The sequence below is a fragment of the Anabrus simplex genome, chromosome 1 (assembly GCF_040414725.1).
Source record: "Anabrus simplex isolate iqAnaSimp1 chromosome 1, ASM4041472v1, whole genome shotgun sequence".
In the NCBI taxonomy this organism is placed as follows: domain Eukaryota; kingdom Metazoa; phylum Arthropoda; class Insecta; order Orthoptera; family Tettigoniidae; genus Anabrus; species Anabrus simplex.
In genome coordinates this window covers 133,975,680-134,001,124 of record NC_090265.1, presented here as the reverse complement: position 1 = coordinate 134,001,124, position 25,445 = coordinate 133,975,680, and the positions used below count along the sequence as shown (strand labels likewise).

The 25,445-nt window shown below is 43.7% G+C and overlaps 1 protein-coding gene across 1 annotated transcript in view; it reads right to left on the bottom strand.

Moving 5' to 3' along the window:
* Positions 1-25,445, bottom strand: part of LOC136884879 (angiotensin-converting enzyme) — a 354,345-nt gene that overhangs the window by 233,600 nt on the left and 95,300 nt on the right. The window contains exon 2 of the mRNA XM_067157178.2: positions 4,449-4,610. Within this exon, the coding sequence (XP_067013279.2) occupies positions 4,449-4,610 (162 nt within the window). The remainder of the gene's footprint in view (positions 1-4,448; positions 4,611-25,445) is intronic.

Genomic DNA, 25,445 nt, shown 5'->3' with positions numbered 1-25,445 from the left:
TGGAAGGAAGCGGCCGTGGCCTTAATTAAGGTACAGCCCCAGCATTTGCCTGGTGTGAAAATGGGAAACCACGGAAAACCATCTTCAGGGCTGCCGACAGTGGGGCTCGAACCCACGATCTCCCGGATGCAAGCTCACAGCCGCGTGCCTCTACGGGCACGGCCAACTCGCCCGGTATTTTATTATTATTCGAGTAGGGGCTGCCTGGCCGAGGCGGTAAAGGCGTGTTCGGTTCGCCCAGAAGGACGTGGGTTCGAATCCCCGTCAGGAAGTCGTAAAATTTAAGAAACGAGATTTCCACTTTCGGAGGTGCATATGGCCTTGAGGTTCACTCAGCCTACACCAAAAATGAGTACCAGGTTCATTCCTGGGGGCAAAGGCGGTCGGGCGTAGAGCTAACCACTCCACCCCATCACGTGCCGAGGTTACGAATAGTGGAAGCCTTTACCTTCCACCACTCCAAGGGCCTTCATGGCCTGAACGGAGATGACTTTGCTTTGCATTATTATTACAGTACAACATCTCTCGAAAACAGCCGTATCTGTGATTCCAGTTCCTTAATCATACTGTACCGTATCCTGTCTTAAATTTGGCCTAGCTCAGAGTAAAAGCGCGTGAAACATCCGGATGTGGGCAATACTGTAAAAGCTTCATTTACTAAATTATACCAAAAGTGTGTGGACAGGAAATACGTACGTAAATGAGAACGCAAGAAATCGGGTATGTGAGATTTAATAAGCTGAAAACATTAATTAAAATCATACTAATCAAATAATAAAAACAAACTAATACTTAGGGTCATTAACAACTGCAAATAACGAAACATCATTAGCAAGTGGGAACCGATCATATTATGCCTCACAAAATATGTTTAAATCTAGAAATGTTAGTGGAACTGTAAGATTATAAGTATCATATGTATAATTTAGAGTGATGCAAGGAATAATGGTTGGTCTTTAGGGTGGAAAACGAAGGCATTTAGAGCAGCGAATGATGAAGGTGGTTGGAGAAGGAGAACAAATACAGAATTGTAAGAATTGTAAGAACTGTTCGCGCAGCCGTATATTTTACTGAAAATTAAACTGGGAGAATAAGGTGAGCTGGACGTGTGCAGAGAATGCCTGAAACTTAGACTATCAAGGGAACATTTACCGTATATACTGATGGGAGAAGGAGGAAAGGTCGACTGACGGAGATGACCTCCAAAAATTAGACAGGAAAGCTTGGAGAAGAAAAGTTGAAGATCGAGGTGTATGGAGACAGAAGATACTATACGTACTGAAGCGCCGATTGCAAGGGTCACACCTGTGGTACGTCTTGGTGAGCAGCCGGTGAAAATGCCACACGACTATCATGGTTTCTAACAATAGACACACCTGTAGAGTTTACATGAACATTATCATAATCCACATCCCCGTGGCGAACACAACATATAATTCGTGGTCTGGCGATCACAGGTCCCTAGATGAATCTGGTACTGATTCCCTTTAATTGTGTCAGCCTCTTGTATATCTTCCTATCCAATCTCCCTTGGGAAACCCTCATCCACTTACGATGCTGTTAATAATAATAATCGTATGGCCTCACCTGCCGTGTGCAGACATGGTTATTTGACGTAATCTAGACCTGGAAGGAAAAAAGGCGAAATCTTCCGCTACATTAACCTCGCCTGGGAATGAAGCGGCCGTGGCCTTAATTAAGGTGCAGCCCCACATTTGCCTGGTGTTAATATCGGAAATCACGGAAAACCACCTTCAGGGCTGCCGACAGTGGAGTTCGAACCCACTATCTCCCGAATACTGGATACTGGCCGCACTTAAGCAACTGCAACTATCGAGCTCGGTCACCCGATTCTCATTAGTGGTGCAGGATGAGTAAAACTCAGAACGTCGTTTCTAAATTATTCGGCTTCTTGAAGGGAAATGAGTAAAACTCAGAACGTCGTTTCTAAATTATTCGGCTTCTTGAAGGGAAATGAGTAAAATTCAGAACGTCGTTTCTAAATTATTCGGCTTCTTGAAGGGAAATGAGTAAAACTCAGAACGTCGTTTCTAAATTATTCGGCTTCTTGAAGGGAAATGAGTAAAACTCAGAACGTCGTTTCTAAATTATTCGGCTTCTTGAAGGGAAATGAGTAAAACTCAGAACGTCGTTTCTAAATTATTCGGCTTCTTGAAGGGAAATGAGTAAAATTCAGAACGTCGTTTCTAAATTATTCGGCTTCTTGAAGGGAAATGAGTAAAACTCAGAAGGTCATTTCTAAATTGTTCGGCTTCTTGAAGGGAAATCGAACCCACGTCCTTCTGGATGAACCGAGCATGTCTTGACTGCTTCAGTTAGGCAGGCACAAACATTTCTAATATGCACTGTGAAAATTGTTCGTGTAGTGTCGACTCGTAGCATCGACTCTACAAGGTGTTGGAAGCGTTCTGGAGTGATATGGGCTCACGCATCTTGCACTGCTACCCACAACTGGTCTTGTGTAGTTGGTGCGAGATTCATGGAGCGTACACCAGCATTGACAACATCCCACAAATGCTCGACTGGATCAAGATCGGGGGATCAAACCATGGTCGTAACATCACTGGAATGTTCCTCCAACCACTTGCGTGCCACCACAGAGCCGTGACATGGCGCATTGTTCTGTTGAAACATGCCATCTCCATCAGGGTACTCTAGGGCTAGAAAGGGATGCAGATGTCCTGAATATATGTCCACATAACGTGCACCGGTCAGCGCTCCCTGCAGCCGAACAATGGGGCTTAATTGTGATCATGAGAACGCCGCCCCGATCAGAACTGAGCAACCATCCGCCTGGACACATCCTTGTTGACACGCAGGATCCATACCTGCATGAGGGCAAACGCCACACTCTCACACGCCCATCAGCTCGATACAACTGGAACCGGGACTCGTCGGACCATACCATACGCCGCCACTGTTCCATGGACCTTTGCCAATGTTGGTGGGCCTATGCACATTGTTGAGCTCTGTGTTGAGGTGTCAGCAAAGGGACATGAGTTGTTCGTCGGCTGATGAAGCCTATGCGGTGTAGTTGCCTCCTTACACTCCTGGTAGAAATGGGTTCCAGACTCCCAAAATTCAAATGAGTAGTGATATACTCACAGTAGCCCGTTGAGCGACCAGTATGGTTCTGCGGAGGCGACGTGATGTCCGTTCGTTAAACACCTGTGGTATTCTCTTGCGTAGGTTTACGCGAGTGATAACATTCTCTCTGCGATATTGAAGATCCACCTTCGACAATGTTGACCTCGGAAACCCGAATTCACGTGTAATCTCCGCAATGCGCCGTGCGCCAATGATCATCCCACGTTCAAAGTCGGTTAACTCGAGACGTGTTGCCATCTTCACGACAGATGTGTCTGTGATAGACTGCTCAGCTACGCCGCAGCCAGCCGCTACGCTCAGCGGTCATACACGGCACATTTTCTAATGGGACATCCCTTCCCGTTTCTTTTGGCCACTCAGTGTATACTGGTCGTACTGGATCACATATAAAAATAATAGTGATGCCAGTTTCATTTCTTTATTTGGGCTAGAACGAATTGAACTTGTAATTTTAATTCTAGTTGTAATCTTAATAAAGTGTACGCCTGTTTCCACTATCTTGCAACGCCCATCGTCAGCAGCTGCTGGTTAGCAGTGGGAACATCGATGATTCTATGAATATTGAATTTTCACGACCGCATTGTAATCGAAGCCGACTTTCAACCTATTAGGTCGTGTTACGGACATTTAGTACGTACATTTAGTGGGATTCCCACTGGTGTCCGGTTGGCCATTTTTGTTCTGTACTTAACATCTCTTCATGGTTTTCCGTGGTTTCCCACTTCTCCTCCAGGCAAATGCCGGGATGGTACCTAACTTAAGGCCACGGCCGCTTCCTTCCCTCTTCCTTGCCTATCCCTTCCAATCTTCCCATCCCTCCACAAGGCCCCTGTTCAGCATAGCAGGTGAGGCCGCCTGGGCGAGGTACTGGTCATACTCCCCAGTTGTATCCCCCGACCAAGAGTCTGAAGCTCCGGGACACTGCCCTTGAGGCGGTAGAGGTGGGATCCCTCGCTAAGTCCGAGGGAAAAACCGAACCTGGAGGGTAAACAGATGATGATGATGATGACTTAACATCTCTTCAACACGTACTAAATGTACGTAACACGACCTAATAGGTTGAAAGTCGGCTTCGATCGATGATTCTACACTAAATGCTTTATTTTTAACGTTTCTGTTGATGTAAATGACAAAATTACGTCCAACGTTCAATCACTTCCTGAACTTTGAACGAAGCCACTTAACAAGTTCCACATAAATCAGAGGTTGTCCCAATCTGGTGAGTGTTCCTTCATAATGCTACATGGTGTTACTACATTAGTTACCCGACAACATTTCAATGTGTTATATTATTGAAAGATGCCCACTGTGTAACTTACCAGGCTGAGTTTGTCGTCGCTCAGTGCGGGTAATCCCAAGATTGTGAGGTACTCCAGCTGTCTCTTCACAGTCTCGTTCTTGAAGTTTCTGTAATTGACACCACGAAAGTGTTTCTCCCACTGCTCCTTCTCGAAGCGGGCGTACTCCAGGGTAGCCTCGCTCTGAAAACAAAAAGTGCAGTAATTGTTTCTGCTCAAAACTCTTAAGTCCTTGTTCTTTGCAGATTACAATAAGTACAGTACAAATACAAAACAATGCAACTCCTTGGTTAAATGGTCTGCGTAGAGGTTCAGAGTGCCCTACATTGGGATTTTAGCCATGCTTGGTTAACGCTTCTGCCTCGCGGACTGGGTGTTTTGCACACAACATCATCGATCATCATAGAGCAGGCATGTCAGGGTCACGGGCTGACTGATAACTGTGCGTGCAAGAGAAACAGCCGGGAATCGAACCCGGGCCTTTGGGGGTGCCAGCTAACCACACTAACTACTACACCACAGAGGCGGACTTTTATAAACTTAACAAAAGAAAATAGGCTACAAAGCGACCGCTGCTCAGCCCGAAAGGTCTGCAGATTATGAGGTGGGTCGTGTGGTCAGCACGACGCATCCCCTCGGCCGTTATACTTGGCTTTCTAGACCGGAACCGGTATACCGTCAATAGCTTCTCAATTTCTTTTCTTCAAGCAACCAGGTTGATACAGAAGGAGACAAACACACACCAACAAATTAATGTGTCAACCCTCATTCCACAGCCTATGTAGCTGAGTGTTTCAACCATTGTCCGTGCACAGACCTGAGTCAACACGTGGGGAAATTAAGTACAAAAATGGGTTTAAAAAAGCAATGTAAATAAAAATCTTATAGCAGTTGTATGGTATTATTTGAAGCGATTCCACATACGGTAGCCTATATGAGTAGATTATGTGTGTAAGTAAATAATATGTTATTATTAGAATTTTGTAAATGTCCGCCTCTATGGTGTAGTGGTTACCCTAGGAGGCACGGGTTCGATTCACAGCTCTGCCACGAAATTTGAAAAGTGGTCCGAGGGCTGGAACCGGGTCCACTCAGCTGCGGGAGGCCAACTGAGTAGGGGAGGGGGTTCGATTCCCTCCTCAGCCATCCTGGAAGTGGTTTTCTCCTCCAGGCAAATGCCGGGATGGTACCTAACTGAAGGCCACGGCCGCTTCCTTCCATCTTCCTTGTCTATCCCTTCCAACATCCCCATCCCCCCGCAAGGCCGCTGTTTAGCATAGCAGGTGAGGCCGCCTGGGCGAGGTACTGGTCATCCTTCCCAGTTGTATCCCCCGTCCCAGAGTCGGAAGCTCCAGGACAGTGCCCTTGAGGCGGTAGAGGTGGGATCCCTCGCAGAGTCCGAGGGAAAAACCGACCCTGGAGGGTAAACAGATTACGATACGAAATGTAGTCCAGGTGGTATGGTATCTGGCATCTTAATCGTCAACAACGAATAAATTTGCGCCCACGACGTGGAAAGGGAGTCTTTCAAAGCTGACCAATGAAAACGATTGTTCGTCCAATTCTAGGATCGTAGTATGTAAGTGCAAATGGTTTCTAGAGGACCCGCTGCAATCGCTGTTGACGATTAAGATGCCAGATACCATACCACCATACCACATTGACGAAATAAAAAAAACATACGCCTCAACCCAGGATCGACCCCTCGACCTCCTCCATGTTGACCCAAAACTCTATCCACTGCACCAACTGTACAGCACGACTAACATGTGCTACAGAGGTAGTTACCCTACATGTGGTTACAGTGTTGCCAGATTGCCGGTCTTCAACGTCCTTTTTTCTGCCGGATATACTCGCAGGACGAACTTTTGTGAGAGACATTTTTTTATTGCTGGCATGTGAGGAGTCACGCTGCGACGCACGAGTGCGCGAATTTCGGTTCATCCTGTGTACTGTTCAACAAGCAATCTAGAAATATCGACTTCTGGAAATGTTCCTGCAACACTCTAAATGGAACACATCCGAACAAACAAGGAACAATCGATCGATCTGCCTCTCGATTCGAGTAGAACAAAGTCGAATGTTTGATTACAGCTGTTTATAAACACGCATTGAGGAATCTGTAACATTCCTAACGTTTCTGCACGCTTCTTGATAATAAAACATTACAATAAGTTTCCAGAAACCTCTATATTATCAGAATGATAGGGGATTTTACCCAATATACGAATATTACACAGCTTTCTACAGTTTTCGACTACACAGATTTTGAGTTTAGACGTATTCACAATACGTATTTGAGGTTATACAAATGGCCAATACATATTTACAGAGTATAATCGTACTTAGTCCGCTTCTGTGGTGTCGTGGTTAGTGTGATTAGCTGCCACCCCCGGAGGCCCGGGTTCGATTCCCGGCTCTGCCACGAAATTTGAAAAGTGGTACGAGGGCTGAAACGGGATCCACTCAGCCTCGGGAGTTCAGCTGAGTAGAGGTGGCTTCGATTCCCACCTCAGCCACCCTTGAAGTGGTTTTCCGTGGTTTCCCACTTCTCCTCCAGGCAAATACCGGGATGGTACCTAACTTAAGGCCACGGCCGCTTCCTTCCCTCTTCCTTGCCTGTCCCTTCCAAACTTTCCATCCCTCCACCAAGGCCCATGTTCAGCATAACAGGTGAAGCCGCGTACTGGTCCGCCTTCCCAGTTGTATCCTCTACCCAAAGTCTGAAGCTCCATGACACTGCCCTTGAGGCGGTAGAGGTGGGATCCCTCGCTGAGTTCGAGGGGAAAACTAACCCTGGAGGGTAAATAGATTAAGAAAGAAGAAGAAGATAGTCGTACTTAGCATTTAATCAAAGATAATTCAAATATATTAAACATAATAATTGAAGGTCTTACAAGAGTTAGGTTATGTGTAGGATAGCGTACATACGACACACTAGAACATTGTTTTCTGGTGTTCGAACTCTTTTCGGATAGTTGCTTTTTTTTTTTTTTTTTTTTTTTCGCTACCAGTGGCGGTGGGCTCTAAGGAGCACATGAACACGTGAACACCCAGTTTTAATACATCTTTACGCATTCATAGATAATTTAAAACTTTCCTTTCTTTCGACCTGATTTCGACAATCGATCGAAAGCATTCGACTTATATTGAGCTCCGTTACACCGACAGTTGTTCATTTTGACTGACAGTGCAGCGAGAACACTGGATAATGCGCTATTGTGCTGAAGACTATACGCATGCGCAAAGCATAGGGTTCTCTAAACACTTATAGAGCCTTAGCAAAGCAGATGACGTCATGGTTTATGCACTGATATTCCCATTATCGAGGAGAACGGCAAGGTACGTGCCTTGTCGTCTAGAGCCACCCTCAAACCAATGGCAGTATTACAGTTCACCACAAGGGTCCGCCACCTCCCCTATTACGGTTAGCCACAGCCTCCCAGGAGCTACTATTGCATTACATTACCGGCAGATCGCTAGTAATTCTGAATAGGCATTTTCTAGCTCGCTTTGAACAGCTGTTCGTAATCGCGGGAAGAAGTTTGCCTTACCTTGTGATTGGAAAATCTTTTCAAGTGAAATTTATTTGAGTGTCGTGTTTTGCTTCTCGGTTTGTATGATTTGTAACCAAGTTATTCTTTGTGTAAGAGGAAATTAATTCAGTTCACGTAATTTTAACCAGCGAAATATTAACCTGTCAGGATAAGTTAGCAATTAAAAGGCTTCGACCGGACAGACCAGATTTGATTATCGAAAAAGTTACAAAAACTGACAAACGCGAGTACAGGCGTAAGTTTAAGAGAGAAGTGTACAAAACACGCAAGTGGCTCTGTGGTTGTAGATCTAGGAATGCGCTTGTTTATTTGCCCTATTTATTGTTCAACAAATAAAGAAGTGTATGGAATTCAGCTAGCTGGGTGCACAGACCTTGCTCATTTGAGTACAAACATAAATAAATATGAAAATTCTCATGTACACAAAAACGCGAGTATTGAATTCCCTATGCTAGTGTTGTCTATAATTTCCAAGACGAGAATAATTAACATGTGATACAGTAGAATCCTGATTAATCGAGATTATGTGGATACTATTGGGGTCAATTCGGCAACAAGTATTTAAAAAAATTGACCGGTAAATGCGGTAGGTAAACATTATTTCAATGCTTCTTGTCATACCCAGGTGAACTTCGTGCTATTTAAAAACCAAGAATAGTCCTTCAATGTTCGCAGTGCTGTAAAGTTATTATGAATTTTACTTTTGTTCTACACCAACAGATTAGCCTAGTATAAAATTTATTCCTCGGTTACAGGGGTTCTACCATATTATTTGTGAAAATGTAACCGTACAAGGAACTTTTAGTGAAGTAATCTATGTATCTATGTTATTTTTTTGCCGATTTGAGACATGAAAAAAATGTTGTTGTGAACCCCCTAAAAATTTTGTCACGAGCCGCCACTGTTCGCTACAGAGCATGTTCCGCACCATTTTTATACTAAGTTTAGCATTGCAGACACAGGCAGTACTCCTGTCCATTAACAAGGGTCAATTCCACGTCAGTTTTATAAATATCTTCCGGGCCAGGTTTATTTCTTCCACCCGGTATTTCTTCGGAAGTGCTATCACTTCAGTATTGTAAATGCTAATTTCCATATAATTTCCGTGCATTTCATTTCTAGTTGCAAGAAATTCGAATGCAAGAGGTAAGAAAGAACCAGTCATTGGTATTTTCTCCCAACTGAATCCCACTCCTGCATTGTTGACAAGGGGTTAAATTCATATCATTAGACTCCTACTTTGTCGACTTCTGGACCAGACTAGTTTACACTCCTGCATTACATTTTACAACTCTCTTTCTCACAGAATTAGAAAAACAACAAAAAACACGAGTGTAGCGTTCCAGTTGCCCACTACGGAAATCTTTCTCTCCATCCTTATATATATATATATATATATATATTTATTTTTTTTTCTGCTAGGGGCTTTACGTCGCACCGACACAGATAGGTCTTATGGCGACGGTGGGATAGGAAAGGCCTAGGAGTTGGAAGGAAGCAGCCGTGGCCTTAATTAAGGTACAGCCCCAGCATTTGCCTGATGTGAAAATGGGAAACCACGGAAAACCATCTTCAGAGCTGTCGATAGTGGGATTCAAACCTACTATCTCCCGGATGCAAGCTCACAGCTGCGCGCCTCTACGCGCACGGCCAACTCACCCGATCATCCTTAATTAAGAAAATATATTCTTCTGAACGTGCGCGCGATTAACGACCACTACCTTGTCAAGGTACCTCTTACAAGGAAAGTGGCGATTGAGCTCTGATTTAGATAACCCTAAAATTGATGCCCAACAAGTACCAACTGGGCCAAAAGAAATATTTACAAATCTCTTCAGATACATTTCTGAACACCTCGTGTGAGATAAGATATCTGGAAGACAGAAGATACTGTGAACACTGCGTATAAGAATGACCTTATCATTAAAGAATCACGACACAATTTCAGCTGCTCAAGCAAATCCACATGCACTATTTACTGAAAATCGATTATCCCTCTATAGACGATGGGTAGAGTGTCGCCCTCTGGATCGTAAGATTACGGGTTCAATACCCAGCAGAGGTATTCGGATGTTTGAAGGGCAGAGAAATGTCAATTCGGATAACATAATGTACGATATCGGCATGTGAAAATTATCTGGCGATACATTTGGTGTTTATCCAACAAAATTAAATATGAATCAGCAACAGAGCGCCAATCCCTCTACCATCTGATAAAGTAAAACAGAACGTCGAAATTGACACGCGGGCAGTCCCAATGGTGTCGATGTAAAATGTCTGAAACACGGTATTTAAGGCCATTTATTATTATTATTATTATTATTATTATTATTATTATTATTATTATTATTATTATTATTATTATTATTATTATTATTATTGTCAGTCTCACGGTGTGGGGATAGGGTGCCTGCCTCTTACCCGGGAGCCCAGGGTTCGATTCCCGGCCAAGTCAGGGATTTTTACTTGAATTTGAGGGTTGGTTTGAGGTTCACTCAGCCTTCATGATTTGATTACAATTGAGGAGCTATCTGACGGTGAAATGGCAGCCCCGATCTACAAAGCCAAGAATAACGGCCAAGAGGATTCGTCGTGCTGATCACATGACAGCTCATAATCTGCAGGCCTTCGGGCTGAGCAGTGCTCACTTGGTAGGCCATGGCCCTTCGGGGCTGTTGTGCGATGGGGTTTGGTTTGGTTTATTACTATTATTATTTTCTGAAAATCATGAGCTGCAAGAGTAGTATTCAACTCTCAGAAAACAAGTCAAGCAAACTTTAAGTTTTACGTCTTTGTTGATATGTGACGTCCAGTTGTATGAGAAATCTGAACCATATGGAGACGACAATTTGTAGCTTTTAAAACTCGACGTGTAGTGACGTGAATTCGAAACGCGGTCGTCTTGGTGAGAAGCTAGTGACGATGTCATTCGGCTATAAACCGAGCAAGTTGGCTACGTGGTTTGTACCAATGTGGTTGTGAGCTTGCATTCGGGAAATATTGGGTTCGAACCCCACTGTTGGCAGCCATGAAGATTAGAGAGTGTCGATAAATTGCAGCCTGATACTTTGTAACCGATATTTTTCTGTCACCGTTATATCAGAGTATCTGTGACAAAATATCGGTTTAAGTTGTGTACTTGGATCACGTTCCTAGGGCTACGTTATCTGCTGTAGCTCAAGGTCTATATCCGTATTTCATTTATCTGTTACCTACGGCGATATTAAGGATAAATCATACATGTTCGCCTCTGTGGTGTAGTGGTTAGTGTGATTAGCTGCCAGCCCCGAAGGCCCGGGTTCGATTCCCGGTTCTGCCACGACATTTGAAACGTGGTACGAAGGCTGGAACGGGGTCCACTGAGCTTGTAGCGCAAATCGAACAGGTCAGTCCTCAACAGGTAAATGAAGCTCGTTTGAATAGCCATCATTTTTTTTCGAGAAGTACGAATACTTGTCCAGTTTTCAAAATAATGTTTGTACATGCAAGGCTATGCCTACAAAATAGTGTGGTACTGTTTTAAAAAAACAAAGTTAGTACCATGATCTCAGAAAATATTAACTGCATGAAACTCCGATTATTAGCCCATTTGTATGATTACTGAAAGTGACAATAAAATGTCAATATCTGAACCGTTCACCGTTCGAGGAGGACAACCTTGTTGAATAACCCTGTATATGGGAGGAATCTTTGTATTTAGTGCATACATTTCTTATTTGTTACTAGTGAAGAAAGTGTGAATATAATATGCCTCAGTTTTTCATTTCCATTTGCTTCAGTCTTTATTGCACGTAGGTGTTGTAATGTAGGTGTATAACTAAAGTTAAGATTGTTTCTGTTACGAACCTCCAGGTTGAGTACCAGTCCCTGTTGTATGTTGTACTTGTATCATGAACATTCGTCATAAAAGTTAGTCATTTTATTTTTAAACCTACATTAAGTACTGTAAATAATTGGTATCTCGGAGACACGACACGAGTAATTACATTCCGTTTGTTAATTTATTACACATCATGTTAACAATCTTTTCCCTATGCATTCTTTAACATTTTAAAGGTGAATATTATTTTTCCCACTTCTGATGTTCCGACTACCCGACATTATCATCATATCAACTAGAAATATTTCCATACTGGCCGCCCGTGACCAAAGAGTGACCGTAACGATAATCATATGCTCATGCTTCCTCTGACTGAATCACAGATAAAAGTCACAGATATTTTCGTGTCACAGATATTATGAAATATTACTTAAGCTCATCTCTACTGAAGATGGTTTTCCGCAGTTTCCCATTTTCAGAGAAGGCAAATGATTGAGCTGTAGCTGAATTAATGTTACAGTCACTTCCTTCCCAGTCCTAGCCATCGTCACCACAAGAGTTGTGTGCGTGGGTGCGACGAGAAACAATTAGCAATTGGGCTATATCATGTCGTAACAGAATACAAGTTCACAGTTTAGTTTGTTGTGAACACTGGGCACAGTAACATGGCTTGTTGAAATATTTCAGTCTATTTGGTTAGAAATGCCAGAACTATAAAATGGAAACCGGCATTTCCAAGATCTTTGAGACGTCGACTGGGATGAGATAAAAAGAAAGAATTACTGGATAACACCAAATTGCAAGAGATGGATATTCAAGGGTGATCCAATTCTTTCTTTCTTTCTTTCTTTCTTTCTTTCTTTCTTTCTTTCTTAATCCGTTTACTCTCCTGGGTTGGTTTTTCCCGCGGACTGAGCGAGGGATCCCACCTCTAGCAGCTCAAGGGCGGTATCCTCGAGTGTGAGATTTTGCGTCGGGGGATAAAAGTGGGGTGGAGAACCAGTAACTCACCCAGGCAGCATCACCTGCTATGCTGAACAGGGACCTTTTGGGGGAATAGGAAGATTGGAAGGGATATGTAAGGAAGAGGGAAGGAAGCGGCCGTGACATTAAGTTAGGTACTATCCCGGCATTTGCCTGGAAGAGAAGTGGGAAACCACGGAAAACCACTTCGAAGATGGCTCAGCGGACCCCGCTCTAGCTCTCATGCCACTTTTCAAATTTCGTGCCAGAGCAGGGAATCGAACCTGGGCCTCCGGGATTGGGAGCTAATCACACTAACCAGTACACCACAGAGGCGTACGGTGATCCAATTAATAATGCAATTTTCATAAGCTTATGAATTATTTTGGATATCGCATTCCTTTCTTTCTTCAATCTCTTAATCAACTCGAATTGTCACAAGTTGTACTAAATGTAGCCTATAAAATCTAAGGCGGGTGGAGGAGCTCAGACGTTAGAGCTTGGCAGGTTCCATCCTGGCTCAGTCCGGTGGTATTTGAAGATGCTCAAATACGCCAGCCTCGTGTCGGTAGATTTACTGGCACGTAAAAAACTCTTGCGGGACGAAATGTCGGCACCTTGGCATCTCCGGAAACGATAAAAATGTAGTTAATGGGACATAAAAAATATTATTATAAAACTTATCATACAAAACGTGTCAAATGGTCAGTATTTATACCCGTTACCTGAAGATCACTAATGTCTTCTGCTGTAGATGAGGATACTTTATTCCAAATTGTGGATTATTCAATGGAACAGTTTTAATTGGCTTCCATTTTTCTTCTCTAGGCGTTAAGTAATAAATCAACTTGACGTCCATCAAAAGTAATTGCTTTAGAGCACTCAAAAGAAATTTACTGGTGCTAATTTCCATTAAAAAACGAGATATATTAAGTGAATATGTTTAATGTCTTTTTTGTAGCACTCGTGAAATAATGTTTCTAACTTGTTTCGCAATAGCGTTAACTGTCGGTGCCAGGTGGTAACATCTCCAGAACGGCAGCTCGACATTGATGGGATTTTCGAGGTCTTTTTCTACTAGTACTCCTTTCCCACACCTCTTGTATAACCTTTGCTCTTTGTTGTCAGTTAATTGCGTGTTAAACTTGTTTATAGCTATTATAGTTCGTCATAGTTATATTTAAGGTGCCGGAATGCCAGAATGATAAGTCGTTACTGCCAGCATCTTGATATGACTCTTCATAAATTTGGTACCACATTTTACGGTTACAGTTGTTGTAGTTTCTGAAAACCATGACTGAGTGCTTCAAAACAAACCCGAGTTTTCTGCTGTACGTTTATCCTGGGCTGAGAAAGAGTTGCTTTAGAAAAATGATAAGAACTTTTATCGGGGTAGTTGAAAACAATTTTAACTTGAGTATTACACTAAAAATATATGTGGTTATAACATTAAAAAGTTTTATTACTATCAGACAAGTAGTTTTCCTTGTATGTATTCCTAAATGAGCGTTCCTAGAGAAGAAGCCAAAAACCCGGGCAATAATCATTACAACCACAAATAAAAATATTTAATGAACTTCGAAAACAATGTATCTTATATATGCTAATGTAGAATTAAAGACGGAAAATATTGGTACAACTCGCACTGCAATAGGCCTATTGGTTCGTTTGTAATTAAGGCCTAAACTCGAGTCTCCATAATAAAAATCCGACAGTAGTTATTTGTTTTTATAAATAGGTATTACGTGTGTCCAACAATGGTCCCAGAAGAAGTTGCGGAAATGATCACAGAGGCTAAACATTTTCAACCATTTCATGTAATCATGATTTTCGTGACTTCGCCATGGAAAGCAAGAGATATTTAAATACTCAACGCCCTAATATTAGCACTATGAGATGGCTAAGGATTTCAAAAACCGAACTTCCATCAGTCAAGACAAGGCAATCTTTCAAAAAGAAGAGAGGAAGGAGCACATGATCCTCAAAAGAGGGTGATCCTATCACGAAATCAACAAAGTGCAGTCCTTACAACCACTTCGAAGGAGACCAACCATCAGTGAACCGAAAGTTTTTCTTCGTTGAAAAATATCTTGCGTTTTACCGTGAAATGTATGGTTGAATCATACATGTCAATTGACAAACTGATTGGACAGTGATTTGTCATAATGTATTGTATAGCATAACTTTGTGTGTTAAACTGATAAATGGGCAACTCCTTGATTTTACATGATATTTGTTGAATATCACCTACTTATTATTATTACCTACTTCACAATGCTGGCAATATTTTTTTTCTTCTCCTGTAAAATTCACTTTTTTTAATGACTTTCTACCTTTCCCATGACAATACCTCCTTTGTAACTCCTGGCAGCTCTGTATCATAGGTTTTTTGATCTTTAAACACTAAAATCAGGCTTCTTTTCTCGTATATCCCAGTATTATGCTTACTCCAATTCCAACACCGATTGAAGATATCAATGTTGGAACTGTTGTCAGGTTGTGAGAATAACTTTGTAGGTGAGGATATCTGCTGTTGATAGCAATGTTGTGTCAGTGCATGCTTCCACTGTATTTTATGTAGCACTCGTGAAATTATGTTTCAAACTTCTTTCGAAATAGCCATAACTGTCGGTGCCAGGTGGTAACTTCTCCAGAACGGCAGCTCGACATTGATGGGATTTTCGAGGTCGGCGTTCGCACAAGTGCGCATTAGATATGTAATTGAGCAAAAGGAGAAACCTCTCAGCAACAAGTCACTTATGGGTCGTAAAATGAAGCAGTAAGATTGAGCCAGAAAATTTTGTAACTAAGTATACATCTGGTAGTGTGGCGTGGCGCATTGACATGTTGGAAGTGGCCATCACTAGTAGGGAACGATGTTGATATGAACGGATGAGCTTTCTTCCCAGTAACGTCCAGATACCGGACAGCTGTTAGGGATTGGTGTACCGGAATAACAGGCCTCAGTGCGTCCCATGATAGCATCGACTACCACACCTCCTGTACTGGCCTGTTGTCTCCCAACGATACAACCAGCTGTCATTCGTAATTGAGATACACAAGCTCGACCGTCGATATGATGAACCAGGAAATTGGATTCGTCAAAATGTGAACCCGTGTCCTCATCCCGATGTGGTGCAGCTCTCTTGAGGTACACTCCAATGGAGGTGAGCTGGATGTACTATTTCAACCACATACCAGTCTGGCTCCATGGCTAAATGGTTGGCGTGCTGGCATTTGGTCACAGGGGTCCCGAGGTCGATTCCCGGCAGGGTCGGGAATTTTAACCATCATTGTTAGTTTCGCTGGCACTGGGTCTGGGTGTATGTGTCGTCTTCATCGTCATTTCATCCTCAACACGACGCGCAGGTCGCCTACGGGAGTCAAATCAAAAGACCTGCACTTGGTGAGCCGAACATGTCCTCGGACACATCACGGCACTAAAAGCCATACGCCATTTAATTACCACATACCAGCCTTCGTGTCATTCTTAAAGCTCTAGCTGTACCGGGAATCGAACGCGGACTCACGAGGACGGCAGCTAGTAACACTAACCGTTTCGCTACGGAGGCGGACATTAGATTCGTCGAGCCAGGTGACCTTTTTCTAGTCGTCCACAGTCTCACATCGATGACTTTGCGCCAACCACATGCGCTTCTGTCGATAGAATGCAGAGATGATTGAGGTACGACTGAGTCTTCATCTCCTCAGTCTCGCTGAACAGTGTGTTGTGAAACATCGCTCTGGTCATCACTGTTGTACGTCTGAGAGATTTCTTGAACTATGGCCTCAGTGGTCGCTCCGAACAATCCATTACAGCCTTCGCTGGCCTCTGGCATCAATGAACTGCTGCCGACACATGGCTGGAAGATGTGTCCTTGCTTTCCCATCGTTAGACCATTTTCGATGCGTACTCGCAACTCCGGCACAAGAACAGCCAACAAGTCGCATCGTTTCAGAGATGCCGGTACCAAAGCCCCATGCCATCACAATGTGAACTCTTATCAAACTAAGGGAGATCGCCCGCTTTTTCCATTTTGACGCCAGGGGCACAATAGGCAGCCTTCATACAGCACCTATATGCAGGGTGTCTGTTAAATTAAGACCGAACGCAAGGTGTTTGTACTCTGCGCCACGGCTGCTGCCTCAGCCGAGCTTCGTCGCAATCGGCGGCCCTGCATTCAAGCGTGTATACAATCTTATATGATATCTTGCCTTATAAAAGTTGCTGGAAGTGCCGTCCTTCCTGGGTTATACAGGCATTGTATCTGGCAACCACGTTCTGGCTGATGCGAGTGAGTTTTTCCACTGTCTTTTATGTAGCACTCCACTGTAATGTTTCTGATTTCATTCGTGACGTTTTCTTTCAATTCCTCCAATGTGTGAGGATTTGTTCGATACACATTTTCTTTCAGTTTACTCCGCAAGTAAAAATCACGCACTGTTAGATCTGGAAAACGGGGGGGGGGGGCGGGGGAGCAGACCCGCACTGATCACTCTGTCTGCAAACACTTCCGAGATTGTAAGAAGGGAATCTTCTGCTGCATGAGCAGGGCTGAATCTTGTTGAAACCACCCACGCGATTTTTCTTCTTCAGTTAACTGTTGGAAGAACGGCGTAAAAATGACATCTTGGTACATCTCTGCATGCACTGTCGCCTCGAAAAAATAGGCTCAGTTATTCGTCTTGCACTAACATCACACCAAACACCAATCTTGCTGTCATAACGCGGGACTTCCTAAACACCATTAGGATTATCTTCACACCAATAGCGCTCAGAGTTATGTCTGTTCACACGACTATGAAGATAAAACCAGAACTTTTATATAGACCTACGAAAATAAGGTGTTGCAATGTTAACTGTCTCACAATATTAACAAGTGAGATTCAGACTGGTGACTGATGCTTGCCAGGTCGAACACGTGCAATCTGCTTGCAAAGGCAAGAACTAAGCGCGCGCATGCCGTACTGCAGCTTACAGATCGGAAAGTAAAAACGCCGCTTCGGCGGTGTTAGTTTATATGAGAGACCATGTACCAGGTGGCTCACGGACGCTGTACTTTCTACTTATAAATGTCCCGCATGCATAAGTGATATGTGGGGTGTCTACCAACTGATTTTAACAGGGGAACTACTGCCAGCGGGCAGGTTACGTCAGAATATGAAGAGATAGGAAACAGAGTCACACTCGCAGCATGTTACTCAGCGTTGCCGGTCGAATGCACCCCTTGCATTCGTAAACATCATTTTCGACCGCATAGTTCTAGGCTGGTGTATGCTACAGCCGCACTATATTTGCTGTTTGCATAACGGCAGTAGCTAGTGTGATCAGCAGCGGTGAATACACAGACATTATTTTAATCTGAACAATCTGGTCGGAATGCAACAGAAGCTCCAAACAGACGTATGCCTTCTACATACGTACTTCACCGAACAGTATTAGTTTTTGTTTCATACATGCAACTCTTCCATCGAGTGGAATGTCTACACGGGTATAAATAAATACCGGTAAGTTATTAGATTTCATTAGGAGCTTTACGTCGCACCGACACGGATAGATCTTATGGCGACGATGGGATAGGAAAGGCATAGGAGTTGGAAGGAAGCGGCCGTGGCCTTAATTAAGGTACAGCCCCAGCATTTGCCTGGTGTGAAAATGGGAAACCACGGAAAACCATCTTCAGGGCTGCCGATAGTGGGATTCGAACTTACTATCTCCCGGATGCAAGCTCACAGCCGCGCGTCTCTACGCGCACGGCCAACTCGCCCGGTACTACGGCATCTTTGGCGTGTCTACAAACGGTAGCGGCGGTTAGCGGGTGGGGTGAGGAGGGACAGTCGCTCCCAACCGCGCTCTGTAGAGTAAATATGACATTTATTCCATTTTAGCCAGCTGTAACTAGGAATTATTTTAAAACAAGCTATTTGTACAAGCCTTGTTGTCTTATATGCCAAATCTTTCCTTTACTGTATAGCGCTACGGCAAGTAGTGGAGACGTTGCATGTGCTGTGAGGAAGGGTAGTAGGGGTACAAATTTTTGCCGAGGTCGTGGCCACGGAGTTATAATTCACCCGCTTGCCGCGCGCATTCGTCAGTCTGGCAGTCTCTTTATTGTCTGTTAGTTTCTTAGTGTGTATTCAAATACTAAATGATTATTAATTGCATAATCATGTCGTACATCTATGTAATTGTACAGGGCGATCTGACCGTGGGGTTACGGGCGCGCAATTGTGAGCTTGCACTCGGAAGATAATGGTTTCGAATCACATTGTCGACACCACTGAAGATGGTTTTCCGTGGTATCCCATTTTCATACCAGGCAAACGCTGAGGCTGTACCTTAATTAAGGCCACGGTTGCTTCCTTCCCATAAATTCTATCTGTGTCGGTGCGACATAAAGTCAATTGTAAAAACAGATATATCTAATTGCAATTGTAATTTCAACGCGAGAGAATACCAACTTTACATTCACCGGACTAAATTATTTCGTTTGTATTATGCTTTTTTATAAGTAAATGTAATTAATCAGCCCCGTGGATTAGGCCTATTCGTAATAATAGGTTTTTTTTGAGATTTTGATTCAATGCTGTATAAAAAAAATTTCACCAGGTCTCACAAACATACTACGGGGCATTTACTTAATAAATAACATAACACAAAGAAATAACACAGGAACGTTGGTATTAGCTCCTGTTGCAATACGATTACAACTGAATATATATTTTTTATTTTTACAATTGGCTTTACGTCGCACCGACATAGATAGGATGTCTGTGTATTCACCGCTGCTGATCACACTAGCTACTGCCGATATGCAGACAGCAAATATAGTGCGGCTGTAGCATACACCAGCCTAGAACTATGCGGTCGAAAACGATGTTTGCGAATGCAAGGGGTGCATTCGACCGGCAACGCTGAGTAACATGCTGCGAGTGTGACTCTGTTTCTTATCGCTTCATATTCTGACGTAACCTGCCCGCTGGCAGTAGTTCCCCTGTTAAAATCAGTTGGTAGACACCCAACACATCACTTATGCATGCGGGACATTTATAAGTAGAAAGTACGGCGTCCGTGAGCCACCTGGTATATACCATATTTCCAGCGAATCACTTCTACCTCTCCACGCTCCAGTCTCGATAAATGTTCCCGAGTGATGGTGTGGTGTATCAGAGATTACAATACTGATGAAGATTTTAGCATGATAAAATTAGAAACTTCTTACTCAATATTTTCAGACATAAAAGGTACGTAGTGATGACGGAAGTATGATGGTGTTGAAAATATTCTGGAGTCGAGTGCTCGTTGATGAACTTCAGTACGACAGTCGGTCGAAAAAGAATGAGCGCATAGTATCGTGTAAGTTCTTCGCAGGTACACTTTTCTTAGAAACAATTTAAACTATAGATATATGTTTACGTTTATTATATTTTTGCAATATGCTTTACGTCACACGTCACACCGACATGTACTGTGGTGGTTTTTTGCGGGTAGCGGGAAGACGGCACGTTTCCGGGCACAAGTTCCTTTGATAAACTTAACCATCTTGGTCCCCACTGCAAGCTCTCAAACTCTGTAATAGGAATTTAGGAACATCCTGTATACGATATGTGAATTATATTTCCATAATAATTCAATTGTTAAAACAATTAAATTGCTGAAACCTATAATATCACACGCTCACATTTTTATTTTTTTATGAGCTTCTTGCTTCTTACAGATCTTTCAAATAGAATCATTCACGCTGACTCAAACATTAATTACAACATAAAATGAATATGAATGATTTCAATGACCATCGGGTTCACCTGATCTTAATCCTATTAAAAACTAGTCGATGGTATGGAATTTATCCCCACCACTCTGAGTGAATTGATATTGTAATGACACGGTATAGAGTGCGGCAGTGTATTGGTGGTATGTCAAATAAAACAAGCTGGAGAAACGAAATTGCTACATGGTACAGGGCGTGTAGCTGCAAACTTGCACTCGTAAGATAATGGTTCGATCCCGACAGTCGGCAGTCGTGAAGCTGTTCAAATATTTATACGAGACAAATGCTGAAGCTCCACCTTAAATAAGGACACGGCCGCTACCTTCTTAGTCCTAGACCCTCTTGTTCGAAGCAACGCAAAATTCTACCTGTGTTAGTGCGACAATACACAGGTAGAATAAACATTTTAATAGACTATCTGTGAGGTCGTAGAGCTTAGTAACGAGTAAGTTGACTCTCTCTTTCATGAAGAATACTTAGGATGTATATTGCTTTTTGTTACTGGCTTTACGTCACACCGACACAGACAGGTCTTATGGCGACGATGGGATAGGGAAGGGCGAGGAGTGGAAGGAAGCGGCCGTGGCCATAATTAAGGTACAGCCCCATGATTTGCCCGGTGTGAAAATGGGAAACCATGGAAAACCATCTTCAGGGCTGCCGACAGTGGTATTCGAACCCACTATTTCCCGGATGCAAGCTCACGGCTGCGCGCTCCTAACCGCACGACCAACTCGCCCGGTTTAGGATGTATAACGAGCTACTTTTGACGGTTTAATTTTCAAATACCTGCAGTGAATACTCGTGTATTACTGGTTCAGCAAATCATCTCTTAACGGAATCAGTAGCGTTTCTCTCCAAGAACTGAACGGGATGGCACGAAATGGATGGACGCAATAACATTTCGGTAGTAAGAGAAACACCCATACCCCTGTTGATGACATACAACTTCCTCGTACACTCACGCAATTGCTTTGCTTTTCTCCTCGGTGCCGACTCTTTGCGACTCTGTTCGCACCCCATCTCTACCCGGCACCTACGAGAAGGATTGATTGGGTAAGAAAACTTGGGAAGACCTTATTCGAGGTTTCGCAGCTGGCTAAAGATCGATCAGCGTGGCGGAAACTCTCGAACTACTTCTTGTATATCACCACACCATGTCTAGGATTTTAAAAATAAGAAGAAGAAAAATGATTGCGTACGTCAATACAAGCAACAAATTGGTTGTACCAGATACTATGAGACATACTGCATCAAAACTACATTTTTTCAGGGAATTGGTGGTGGTGGTGGTGGTGGTGGTGATTATTGTTTTAAGAAGAAGTACAATTGAGCAACCATTATCCACTAAAACTAATCAGAGGGGAAAATATGGAAGGGATCCGACATTTCGAAAAACGAAGGTATCGGTCTGAGAGAGACAAGGGCCACGAAGAATAATAACGTCGGGGTCGGAAAAGAACAAGAGTTTATCAAGGGAGATCGGATCGGATAGATGAAAGTGAGGAGCCTGGCACAAGTAAGTGGAAGCAATGCCAGGACTCGGCTAAGGGCCCCGAGGTCACCAATCCACGCTGCAAGTTTGAGAGCCCTTGACACCTCTCATAGTCGCCTCTTGCGACAGACAGGGGCTACCGTGGGTGTTATTCTACCTGCCTCACCCACAGGAGGTTTAGGGAAATTATTTCACTGGGCGAGTTGGCCGTGCGCTTAGGGACGTGCAGCTCTGAGGTCGCATCCGGGAGATAGTAGGTTCGAACCCGAGTGTCGGCAGCGCTGAAGATTGTTTCCCATGGTTTCACATTTTCACACCAAGCAAATGCTAGGGTTGTAACCCTAAATCAGGCCAAGGTCAAGTCATTCCCACTCCTAAGCCTTTCCTGTCCCATTGTCGCCATAAGACCTATCTGTGTCGGTGCGACGTAAAAAAACAAATTGTAAAAAATTAGATTATAACAATAATCATATTATGTACATAAATTTGGAGCGGTTAGTGTGTTAATGTGCAACAGTGAAAATACTGTGTTAACCAGAATTGGAAGGCAGGTGGATCCGAACTTCCCTGTAAGTAATCCTTGACAATTTTACCAAACCGTATGTCCAAATTATACCTTTGCAGGTAAGACCTAGTGTTTACCGAGCACTGTCCGGCTCCATGGCTAAATGGTTAGAGTGCTGGCCTTTGGTCATAAGGGTTCCGGGTTCGATTCCCGGCAGGGTCGGGAATTTTAACCATCATTGGAAAATTTTCCTGGCACTGGGGCTGTGTGTGTGTGTGTGTTGTCTTCATCATTATTCCATCCTCATCACACGCGCAGGTCTCCTACGAGTGTCAAATTGGAAGACCTGCACCTGTCGAGCTGAATATGTCCTCGGACACTCGCGGCACTAAAAGACATACGCCATTTCATTCTTTTTACCGAGCACTTTGTCTTCTGATATGGACTAGACATAATTTGCTGCTTTCATTGGCCTGTCTCAATCTTATTCTTGGCTTCGACAATATGAAAGTGACTGAGGTATGTGCGATGCTATAATGCCATTCCTTATGCAGTCCGGCTCCATGGCTAAATGCTTAGCGTGCTGGCCTTTGGTCACAAGGGGCACGGGTTCGATTCCCGGTAGGGTCGGGAAGTTTGACCATAATTGGTTAATTTCGCTGGCACGGGGGCTGGGTGTATGTGTCGTCTTCATCATCATTTCATCCTCATCACGACGCGCAGATCGCCTACCGGAGTCAAATCAAAAGACCTGTATCTGGTGAGCCGAACTTGTCCTCGGACACTCCCGGCACTAAAAGCCATACGCCATTTCAGTTTTTCCTTATGCAGCCAGTCCTTGTTATAAATGATCTGAAAACGTCGCTCATAGGGTCGGTTCCTGCATGCATTTCAGTGGGCTTGACAGAGTGATATGTAACGGCAAGTTCTGGCTCAGTGAGGAAGACAACAGAAAACTACCTAGCTCAATCCTCATGTCCCTAGTAGCCTGACTGATTAACTGAGACGGTTGAGGCGCTGACCTTCTGACCCCACTTTTGGCAGGTTCGATTCTGGCTCAGTCCGGTGGTATCTGAAGGTGCTCAAATACGTTAGCCTCGTGCCAGTAGATCGTAAAAGAACTCGTGCGGGACTACATTCCGGCACCTCGGCGTCTCCGAAAGCCGTAAAATTGTAGTTAATGGGACGTAAAGCTATTATTATTATTATTATTATTATTATTATTATTATTATTATTATTATTATTATTATTATTATTATTATTATTTCCCTAGTATGCTTCTTCAGTGATGTCTAGACTGTCTATGACAGCTGATCAGCCGGACCAGAGTGGCTCAGACGGTTGAGGCGCTGGCCTTCTGACCTCAACTTGGCAGGTTCGGTCCTGGCTCAGTCCGGTGGTATTTGAAGGCGCTCAAATACGTCAGCTTTGTGTCGGTAGATTTACTGGCACGTAAAAGAACTCGTGCGGAACTAAATTCCGGCACCTCGGCGTCTCCGAAAATCGTAAAAGTAGTTAGTGGGACGTAAAAAGAATGGTGGAGCTGTTGAGGATCAGACCAGCCTTCGGGCTGACGTTCAACATGCATACATACATATAGTACGCGAACCTTTTCTTGAGCCCTGAGCTCCATAGTGCTGAATGGGAACTAGGGCTCAAAAAAGAAAGGTTCGCGTACTACACATACATACAATGTCCAAATTAATTTTAGTTGACACTCACCGGTGTAGATACTACAACACAAATTATCAGACATAATCTACCCATGCTGAGAACATTACAATCGGCAGTAAGCATAAGTATTACTTTCAGAATGAACACCAACCTTAACGATTAGTTATCTGAAATATGGTAATGCAACCATATCACTTCCTGTGGTTAGAAGTGGTAATTTCTTTTACTGTTACTTCTTTTTTCCAACTAACAGAAAGTGTGTCATTGTACTTTCCTTGAGATATATTTATACATTCTTTACACTGCTGACCGCTTCAATGATTTCTCTTTTCTCTGGAACTAATCAGGAACTAATAGCGCAGAACCTGTCACCACTTTCCTAACTTTAGTCACATTGATATGTTGTCACGGTACTGAGCAAGAATTTTAAACAATCAGACTTGCGATAAACATAATCTGTTTCCGCACATCCAGAGCTGTACCAGCGGTCTCTTTGTTCTCGAAGCTAAAATTTCTTCTTCTTTTTCTTAATCTGTTTTTATCCTCCAGGATCGGTTTTTCCCTGGGACGAAGCGAGGGATCCCACCTCTACCGCCTCAAGGGCAGTGTCCTGGAGTTTCAGACTTTGGGTCGGGGATACAACTGGGGAGAATGACCAGTACCTCGCCCAGGCGGCCTCACCTGCTAAGCTGAACAGGGGCCTTGCGGGGGATGGGGAAGATTGGAAGGGATAGACAAGGAAGAGGGAAGGAAGCGGCCGTGGCCTTAAGTTAGGTACCATTCCGCCATTTCCTGGAGGAGAAGTGGGAAACCACGGAAAACCACTTCCAGGATGGCTGAGGTGGGAATCGAACCCACCTCTACTCAGTTGACCTCCCGAGGCTGAGTGGACCCCGTTCCAGCCCTCGTACCACTTTTTAAATTTCGTGGCAGAGCCAGGAATCGAACCCGGACCTCCGGGGGTGGCAGCTAATCACGCTAACCACTACACCACAGAGACGGACGCTAAAACTTCTACTACCTTAAAAATCTTAAACCGAGCGAGTTGGCCGTGCGGTTAAAGGCGCCCAGCTGTGAGCTTGCACTCGTGAGACAGTGGGTTCGAACCCTACTGTCGGCAGCCCTGAGGATAAACTTCCGTGGCTTCCCATTTTCACACCAGGCAAATGCTGGAGCTGTACCTTAATTAAGGCCACGGCCGCTTCCTTCCAAGTCCTAGGCCTTTCCTACC